Source organism: Lycorma delicatula, chromosome 10 (genome assembly GCF_047948215.1).
Source record: "Lycorma delicatula isolate Av1 chromosome 10, ASM4794821v1, whole genome shotgun sequence".
Lineage (NCBI taxonomy): Eukaryota > Metazoa > Arthropoda > Insecta > Hemiptera > Fulgoridae > Lycorma > Lycorma delicatula.
Genome location: NC_134464.1, coordinates 30,899,311 through 30,910,158, shown reverse-complemented (window position 1 = coordinate 30,910,158; position 10,848 = coordinate 30,899,311). Strand labels below are relative to the sequence as shown.

At 26.6% G+C, this 10,848-nt stretch overlaps 1 protein-coding gene across 1 annotated transcript; it reads left to right on the top strand.

Annotated features, from left to right (window-relative positions):
* The first annotated feature begins 5,671 nt into the window (after nt 1-5,671).
* On the top strand, nt 5,672-10,621 carry LOC142331384 (LIRP-like). Its single transcript, XM_075377264.1, has 3 exons — nt 5,672-5,813; nt 9,083-9,275; nt 10,427-10,621. The coding sequence occupies exons 2-3, from the start codon at nt 9,083-9,085 to the stop codon at nt 10,612-10,614; spliced, it is 381 nt and encodes a 126-aa protein (XP_075233379.1). The 5' UTR covers nt 5,672-5,813; the 3' UTR covers nt 10,615-10,621.
* Nucleotides 10,622-10,848: the final 227 nt, after the last annotated feature.

Genomic DNA, 10,848 nt, shown 5'->3' with positions numbered 1-10,848 from the left:
ATTCCTTAGTCTGGCTCTCAACAGATACCTCTCCGATATGGTTGCACCTTCGGTCCAGCTACTCTGTATCCCTGAGCACTCAAGCCCCCTCACCAACGGCAAGGTCTCATGATTCATAGAGGAGGGGCGCATAATAGTACTTCATTATTCGCACAAAACAATCAGTAGACCTATCAAGTTATTTCACATAGTAAGCATTCAAGTAAGATTTATTTGGACTAACAAATTAATCTGCATCGTTAAATTTAATAATAGCCGTTAACAGTACGACAAGAAAGGACGCTTATACTGAAAAACCATGTTAGATGTATTAAAAGCGTTCTCACGCGTTTTCTCGTTGCTTACGAGTTGTAGAAACTGGTGACATTTTTTATGGGTTATTTTGAAATATACGAGGGGAAAAAAGTCAAGTGAAAGTGTTATAAATTATATTAAAAACAATATTCTGGAACTTATAAAAACCTAATTCGTTATCTTTTTTTTTATATATATATATACGAGTACATTTTAATTTATTTTTATCGACAATCACGGTTTAGATTATTATTATTGTTATCTAGGAATACTCTTTCATTATTTACAAACAGTACAATTGTAATTATTTAAGGTAAAACTTTCAAAAACTCAAATTATGTTATTACTTACTTTTAGGAGAGGACCACTGATACTATCAAATTATTTCTCTTAGTTTGTATTGTTGGTTTTTAATTTATAATTGATTATATTATAGAAAAAAAAACACTGATATTTGTTTTATTTCCGACAAATTGGTTAGTACAGATTAGATTAGTGATAGAATCGTTGTAATAAGGATAAGCGAAAAATATTTCTAATTCCAATACACCCAAGTTCAAAAGTTTGAAAAAATCCAAATCCTTTGTCAGGCGTACGTTCGTGTGTATATACGTATGAGTGTGTTGGTCTGTACCTTCGGGGGGAAATGTTTTAATTTTTGTAAAAATTTGAAAAAGGGATTGGGTCTTTTAGACTGAAATAAAATTTCAAATCATTGCTGGGGCACTTTAGTAACCAAAATTTTTCTTACAAAAATTGTAGTATTTTTCGAGATCACAAAAAAAAATTTTCCGGTTGTTTCGGATAATCAAGCTTTCGGTTGGACCGAGTTCGGATAATCGATAATTTAATAAAGTTATGTTAGATTTACTTTGAATATGTTGTAGAAATAATTTTTAAATCTGAATCCAAAAAACGAATTTTTTCAAGTTCTTTAAAAAATTAACGAAATTTTTAAAAAGCTATAGTGAAATCCTACTTAAAATTAAATTGAGCATTTTCTTTTAAACACGTTTCTTTTTAACTTATGTTAAACGTACCATCGTGAATGGCAAAATGAAACGGCAAGAGCATAACCACCCTAAAAAATGACTTTAAATGTATAATATATACTTTTTTTATTTATTTTTTAATGTATATCTTGCATCAGAAAAAGATTTAATGGGAGTGTTTTGCATCTATATTTTCTACAGCGATAGGCCTTAAACCGCAATATCAAAATTTTTGGTTCATATCACTCCAACGGTCTGTGGTAACAAAAAATACTTTTCTAATTAAAAAAATAATTTATTTTAAATTCAAAAATTGATTGTATATCTTTTCCGGCTGACCGGTGTAGCCGAGAAAGTTACGCAATTCATTACCCGATTTTTTTTAAGTTAAAATTATTTATTCATTAATTACATAGTTATAATGCTGTCCCTTTTATATTTCTGCGTCAATAAATAATCCTACAAAAAAAATCAATTAAAATTAGAATAATATTAAAAGATTACACTAATCAAAATAAACTAAAAAAGTCGCGCGCGCGCACATATTTAAACTATATAGTAAATTATTAAAAAAACTGTAAAAAATTACTACACCGATATTTAGCGGAGTGGTAGCGTCTCTCAGCCTTTCTTCCGGAGGTCATGGGTTCGAATCCCGATCAGGCACGGCATTTTTCAAACGCCACAATTAACCGTTTTCATATTTCCACGTAAATAATTCTTTGTAAGTTCCTGTGGTGAATTAATTTATAAGTAAAAAAACAAGTACAATACAAAAAACTAAGATTGATAAAAATCAAGACGAATGTAAAATAAATTATTGAAAAAAATTAATAATAGATTGAAAATTTACTTCACAGATACCCAGTTATCTGAAATAGAAAGAGAACCGATTTCGAATATGGATTTATTAAGTTACAAACAATAATTAATATACTAATATTTTTTATGATTGTAGTTCACGTTTATGAATATACAAAAATTACAATTGCTTTCTCTAAGAGTAATGATGTTCATTATAACAGCCTTTACTACAGTAAAGGTATTACTTGTAAAACTAAAAACAATATGCTTGTGGCTTGCTGATTTATAACAGTATATATTCAGGAAAATGGTTACGGGAAACTACTTTATTCCTCATTCATCAATTAATCTTCTGAATGGCTATGCCCATTCAGATTTTTTTGGAAAATCTTTTCGTTTCAGATCACATAAAACCATTAAACAGTTATGACGTATAACAACATATACATTTAAACAGTTATTTTGAAAACTTATGATTGAAAAATGTTACCTTGTATTTTTAAATTTGGTATATACTACAATTATTATAATTTGTTCAATCTTGTGAAAGATATATAATCTTAAAATATTTTTTCAATCATTAAATTTTTAAAATATTTTTTTTGTTTGTGTGGATAACAAAGATTTCAGTTGGACTGAGTTCGGATAACCATTAATGTATAAAGTTATGTTAAGATTTACTTTAAATATAGTGGTGAAATAATTTTTTTAATTTAATCTCAGATAACAAATCTTTAAAAAGCTATTTATGGAGCAATTCTATTTAAAATTGAACATTTTCTTTATAAACAAGTTTTTTTTTAACTTATGCCACTGTAAATCACAAAACAAAATGGCAAATGTATAACAAATTAACTTCATTGATTTGAAATGATTAACAAATAATATAACCTAAACATTTTTTAAAAAAGTATGCATATCAGTGATAGAGATTAATATATTAATTTATTTTTAATTCGATTCGAGAAGGAAGTGTAAACAAGTACAAAACTGTCACAGTATAATTTTTTGAATAATTTCAGTTACATATTAGTTATTTTTTAACCAATTTGAATAAATATTTTGTAATTTTTTTCACAATAAAAGGCAAAAGATTTAACTAATTAAATAAAAAAAGAAGATAATTTGATAAAGCAAATAATTACAGAAGTACTAATAATTAAATATTGTGGAATTTTCAAACCTATTTATTTTGTAGATGTTAAATTTATGTACACTGAATTTCATTAAAGTATTTCAATTAGTTCTAAAAATATTAATTTTTATTGAAAAATGATAAAATAGTGGATAGAGGGAAAATGAAGTTAGATATGGCACTTATCCAAAACAATTTTTATTTTTTATTCGTTGTCGTGAATAATCCCTTTGATTTACACCTTTTGGGATACCTATATACTTGTATAATTTAAAATTATTGATTTATTTAGAACCATCAAAATCTTTATGTAGCATGGGAAAGGAGATAAAGTTTTTTATCTCGGTGATATTTTCACCCGGAAATATAACAATGTAAGACAACTGCAGGAATTTATTAACTGAATTCAAAAAAAAATTGTTTTTATAGCATGATAGACTAATCACATTTTTTTTTTTTTTTTTTTTACTGTAAATTAGCAAATAAAGATTTGGAGGTCGTGGCAAATGTATTTGTTTGTGATATAACTAATCATTTTTTTTTAATGTTTATAACAACAAAAATTATTACAAAAACATAACAAATTAAGTTCAGTAAAAAAAAAAAATATATATATAATAAAAATTGAGATAATTGTACTATTCCCATAATATCTTTGATGATGAGTTTGAAACTTGGTAGTTCGCTTCATAATTTATTTGTTTTTATTTTGTATAGCAGAACAGTAAAGCCTTAGTATATCGCACAATAAAGACAAGCGATACAAATTATGTTAATTAATATCAATTGCAATTAAAATAATGGTTTCTATAAAAATTTCATTACATATAGCTGATCTTTAACCTTCTTAACAAAACTCACATTGAAAATATCAGTGTCCCTGCTTAGTCCATGAATAATATCAATACTTCTAGCCGATAGCAAAAGATGCATTCTCTGATTCAGGCATAGACAATGATTCCTTTTATCTAAACTAGGCACTTTAAAGCTCAACATTCAAAATATCAACACTATTCTGACATTAAGGACCTTATAAAAAAATATGGAGTCCTGCAATGTTCTTCTGTTATTTTGAAATAAGCCCCAATATGCTTCTGGTAACTAATTTATGCCCACCAAAGAAAAAACTTCTTTTGAACCACCTTAATCTTAGTGTTAGTACATGCCCTCTTATAGTTCCAAACTACCATACGATATTTCAAAGGTGATCTAACATTAGTTTGGTATAACCTTAAGATTGACTTGGTGTTAATAAAATAACTCACCCGCAGTGTCAAGCCTAAGTTCTTTCTAGCTTTTAATACTGTGGATTCTACAATCTGTGTGAACAATAATTTCTTATCAAATGTTATGCCTAAATCAAAAGTTTCATTTATCCTTCTGATAGTAGAGTTGTCGATTTTATACAAATACTTGCTAGCAAGTGTTTTCCTTGTTATAGTAATCATAGAGGTTTTCTCAAGGTTCAAGGGCAACCTGTTCTTTATCAACCATTCATGGACTCTGTTAATGTCATCCTGTAAGACCATACTCCCATAATTTTAAAATAAAGAATCCTCTTATTTTATCCTCCAATCACTTTAAAATTACTTATGCAATTTTATTCTTTTAAAGATTAATAAAAAAACACATTTTACTTTTAATCACATTTTAACACTTTTAATCTCATTTCGCTTCACACCCTTATAGCACAAAAAAATTCAGCCATTACCATTTGAAAATTTAATTAATTTATCTGTAATAACACTTTTTTACTTTAGGTACCATAATCATATTAGTTGTTACAGGGCATGATTAATAAGTTATTCATGCAAACAACTACTCATTATAATAACTAAGATCTTCTGTTACAATGATTGTATCAGACAGACTGTGTATTCTCTAACAATCGGTTAATTTTTTTTTCAAGTTTAAAAGCTGCTAATAAAAAAATATATAATAAATAAAATTACCAGTTATTAAAAATGAAGTAAGTGGAATTAGAAAAAAAGAAATTTTAAAATGATACAAATAGGAGATAGAATCATAACAATCACATAATAATGTAGACATGCGATTACTATTGTGGGAAGTTACTCATTAAACAACACCTAGATTAGTTTTTTCCAGCTAGTTACCGTTTATCGCCTGCACATGAAATAAAATATTTTAAAATCATTTTTATTTTCAAATAAAAATCTCATTTGCAATATAAAAGCAATTATTTTTAATTACTAAATAACTGCTTATTATTTATTTTTATTTATTGTTTTTGTTCATTATGTAAAATAATGTAACTGTTGTAGTGATGTAAAGTAGGCATTACTGAAAATAACTTTGCCATTATCAAGAATAACAAATAACCCGTGGCATGCTTACTAAGGAACATGAGAAATGAAGCAAGTCTACTGTTTCCTGTTACCGACTCGGATATATTTCCCACATCAACATGTCAAGCTCAGTAAAATCCAGATAATACTCAAACTTTTAAGCGATATCTTCACTTTATTTATCATAGAAGAAAATGGTTGCATATCATAACTCTCAGAGAAACCAACTTTATTGTTTTTTAATTCACATGCTTTACAATATCACATCATAAGAGTGAGGTACGTGTATAAAACAATAAATTAACATATCTCTTTTATTAGAAAAATGTTAATATCATGTCCACTCAACAGTGAAATTAAAAAGTTTTCTAAAATAATCTATTACAAAAAAAAATAAAAATAAATAGAATATTAATTAATTGATTCACACTATCTGTTTGTTATAATCGTTGTAACAGAAGATCTTAGTTATTATAAGGAGTAGTTGCCATTTTTATGAGTATCTTGTTAATAAAGTCCACCAAGAACTAATATGATTAACATACAAAAAAGGGATGTTACAAATAAACTGATTAAATTTTTAATAATTTCTAGTCAGGCAAAAGAAAAAGAAATTAAAACTAATCTCCAGTTACAACAAATATTAATATTTTACCAAATATAACATGAGATGAAACTACATTTCTATATCCACTAATAATTGGACAAAATTACAAATTAAGTGAAACAATTTTAAAAACATGGTCTAATAATTGTCCCTTAATTCCTAATCAAAAACTTTTTTAATAAATTTCAACAAATAACAGTTAAAATATGTAATAAAATACCACTTTCCATAGGAGAATGGTAATGTCTTGGCCTTTTATTTCGGGGTCCCTGGGTTTCAATCCTGGTCAGGCATGGGATTTTTCATATGCTACAAAATTCTGTTTACATATCCCACTAATAAGCTTCCTATAAGTTTCTGTGATATTACGTAAATTTAATTAAAAAGGAAATGAAATGAAAAGGAGAGAAAAAATATTCTAATTTTACTAAAATAAAAACAAGAAATAAATGTTTAGATTGTAATAATTAGTATATGTAAATAAACATTTAAATAAAAGAACCTGAATTATAATAATTAACTAAATGAAATTAATTTAATAAAAATTAAAATCAATGAACATAAATAAACAAATAATAAAAAATTATTATACGACTTGCTTTCAAATTACATTTTGCTATGTACGAGTATTTGTTGACCGTGTCTTATGGATTGGGAGCTTAGCTGTATGTAACAGAATGTGTCCCCAATTAATGGATAGGGGGAAGGACATCAATATGATGGATAGCTGTGAATGAAGAGAAACCCAAATAAGCAGTTGTGGACAGCCAGTGAAAATATACGAGGTACAGTGGGGTATTTTTTGTTTTGTTTTGTCTTAATAGCCTCCTTAGGGTATGAAATGTCGAGATTTGTTAAAAACCCAGTATATAATTTTTTACTGATCACCATCTTATCCTAACATATAATAAAACAATATTAGTACCTGTTTTATGTAGTGATGTATCATTCATTACATCTGCCAATTGTACATCTGAATGTCAGAAACATTATAACCATAACAATAAATAGCATCATGGAAAATGTACCTGAATAAGTATCTCTGAAAGGTAGAGCCCAAGAAAAACAGTTCCAATATAAATATAATACAGAAGAAATAAAACTTACCTCACATAACTCCCTAAATAACATTTTTGCAGAAGGATCAGTAGGAGAAAGGAAGCAAAGAAAAATATGAAATTAATTGATGAGGTGAAGATAAGAAACTATAAGATAATGAAGGAAAAGGCTTGAGACAGAAATGGATGGAGACAGCAGCAGCATTAGGGATTTTTCCACCTTGCAGTTCATTCGATGATACATATTTTGCAGAATCATCTATTAATCGTTAAATACTCTTTAAAAATCACGCATCAAATATTAATTGGATATCCACTTTAACTGTATATATATATATATATATATATATATATATTAAAATTACCAATATTTCTAATAACTGATTTATCAACGTACTTAATATTTGTTCATATATGTAAGTCTTATTAAGATGGCCAAACTGTTAGGAACAATAATGTAATAATTAATTGTTAAAAATATTACAAAAATGAAATATGTTGTGACCATAATTTAAAAAAAATTTAAATATGGTGACAACAAAAATTTTAATAAAAATTTGAAGATTATATTACAAGGAAAACAAACCAAACGTTTTGAATATCATTATTATAAATTAATAACAATAAATTACATATGTTTAAAAAATTACACAGAATAAAAATATAAGTAAAGTTTGATAGAAGAGATAATTGGTTTAACAGAAATATTTAATTTAAATTGCTTAGATTGAACTATTTAAAAATGGTAAATATTAAAATGTTCATCAAATTTATAAACAGTTTGTAATTCCACCAACAGAACACAAATCAACAGCAGCAGATAACCAATGGATCTTATTTTAGAATATCTTGTAAAAATATTATTAGAGGGTCTCTATCTCTTCACTTATAGAATAAAATTTTCACACTTTCTGAATGCAGATGGATACAAAATCTTTATAATTAAAAAAAATACCAATAAAATTATAATTTCTCTATCTCTCTCTACACATAATTTTTTTTTTCATTATAATACGGGGCTTATACCAGCACTTCTTACCAAGTGGATGTGATGGCAAAGAAGTTAATCAACTCTTTCTTTTATACTTACATAGGCATTTATTATTTACAATAGAAAATAATAATTATTATACTCAGTTAAGTATTACTAATTTTTTTATTAATTTATTTACTTATTTATTAAACTAATAAAAAATAATTTTAAACAATAATTGATGGCCACTAAATTATTGAACCTCTACTAACCTATCCCTCTTAAAATTTCTCTTTCAGACTAAGTATAATGAGCTACAGCTAATCTTCCTATAAAAGAACATTTAATTTCATACCAGTCAATCAAAGCCAAGAAATAAAATAATTGTTAAGCATTTTTTGATATTAAATGCTGTTAACACTTACTTCAAAAAGGAACTCCTATTAGTATGGTCCTATCAGATGCATTTCTAATAACGTGCATGTTGAATCATGTTAAGGGAACTTAATGGTCACTCTGTGGAGAGGGACACTCGCTTCTCACCGTTAAAGAATGAACTTCTAAATTTATTTCACTCAGAGCGGGATTCTTCTAATTTCAGAAATATACATTGCTCATTTTAATAACCTTTTGATTAATGATAATTGCATTAGTCAATTAAATAAGACTTAAAAGTATACCTTTACTATTTTCTACAAAGTTAGTATGTCCCCCAGCTGTTTATGACTATTACATATCTTAACAAGATCCTTAACAAGTAATTAAACAAGACTACTGGTGGAAAGCAAATACTAGTTGTTTCAGTTTTCAAAAATGTAACATACATTCACCCTAATGAAAAGCACAAAAAACATTACAATAACATAAAACATAAATAATAATATATAAACATTAAATTTTTAAATTTCAGATGTTTGTAAAGCGTTTGGTACTCTTGATAGTTTGCATGGTGTACCTCGATTTTGTTCAAGCACAAACTGACCTATTCCAAATGTTTGATAAAAGAGAAAATGGTAAATACTGTGGGAAAAACTTAGTAGCAGCTTTACAACTAATCTGTAATGGTGTATATAACTTCATGTTCAAAAAATCTTCGTATTCAGGTAGGTAAATATATAATAACAATTAACAGTTGCTTTGTAAATTTTTATGTCTTTAAATTGTTAGTATGATTAGTTATAAAAGCTCCCAAACTGAACGTTTCTTAAATAAAATAAAGCTGACAAATAAAAATAATACTAGAAAACAAAGATTATAAATCAATATATTTAAATACAAGATTCTAGATACAAAAATTAAAAATTGATCAGAAATTGACAAATTGATTAAAAAAATTGATCAAAAACTGATGATGATTGTAGAAGATAACAACACTGTTAGCAAATAAAGAGCACAACATATAATTACAGCAGAAAAGTTATATTCAATTAAAAGATAGTAATCAAACCAAGTTTTTTGCATTGAGATAATACATAATTTTTTTCAAACTTAGATTTGTATTACATATAAGTATAAGAAGTACCTATCTTAAAAATTGGTAACAGCAAAATAGGCAAACTTGTATAGATATACTATTAATTTTAAATTCATTAACATTCAACCATTAAACACAGATTTCTTCTCTACTTGTACAAAATCTTTTTTGTAAATAAAAAAAAAAAAAACAAAATATTTTTGTACTCTTCAATTTAGGTGTTATATATTTTTAGTTTTACATTGTTTTAGTTGAGGATTTTGTAAAAAAAAAAAAAAAATGTTTACTCGGGTTTTTTCAGGTTCTTGTTTAATCCATATAGTTCACTGGTTCTTTTTACTTTTCCGCCATTCTCTGGCGTTCTTTGATATTCTCTGCCAATAAGATTGCATTATCAGTACATTTTATGTTTTTAATAAAGTTTTAGTTTGATTTAATGCTGACTTTTTCAACTCTAAGTAATTCTTGGATGTTTCAGAATCGTGTAAGAACAGAGATGACTTTTCTAAACTATTTTTTTCTTATCTTTTGATTTATGCATAGCTTGTAAAGATGTGTTTTGATGAAATTTACTTGGAAAAGGTTTGCATTCAGAAAAGTTTTAATGACATAAAAAGTATTACGAATAACAACTGATAGATCTAATAAACTTTTCCAATAGCAGTTTTTAAAATTTTATTTACACAGAATATTACTTGTTTAATTTTGTGTAACAATACAAAATGTACAATTCCTATATACTTACATAGAATAACTGAATAAATTTAATAAATGTTTTAGATGAAATTAATAATGAAGATTGGATAATGAATACAGATATAGAGAACGTTCAGTATCCATTTAAAAGTCGTGCCAGTGCAACAGCTTTAATGCCAGGAACATTTCGTAGAAGAACAAGAGGTATTTATGATGAATGTTGTAGAAAGAGCTGTAGTGTTCGTGAAATGGCTGGATATTGCGGGCGGTAGTTTAATTTCAGTAAGTATAATAAACATCAAATTTATTTTCTTTGTTTGTAATGCCTATTTTCCCCAGTTTCTTGGGTTATGTGGAAGAAATCTTTATGGTTTGATGTCAATCTAATAAAGTATATCTGTAATAAAAGATGTGCAACTTAAACAATAACACAGCATAGATGGGAAACACTTATGTTCTATGCTAAAGGCAAAATAAAACCACAATAAAGTACAATGTTAAAAATG

Bases quoted from the DNA above. Each gene is read 5' to 3' on its own strand.
- LOC142331384 (XM_075377264.1), top strand. From the start codon at position 9,083: ATGTTTGTAAAGCGTTTGGTACTCTTGATAGTTTGCATGGTGTACCTC. The intron at 9,276-10,426 runs GTAGGTAAATAT...TAAATGTTTTAG, and splicing joins CAAAAAATCTTCGTATTCAG to ATGAAATTAATAATGAAGAT.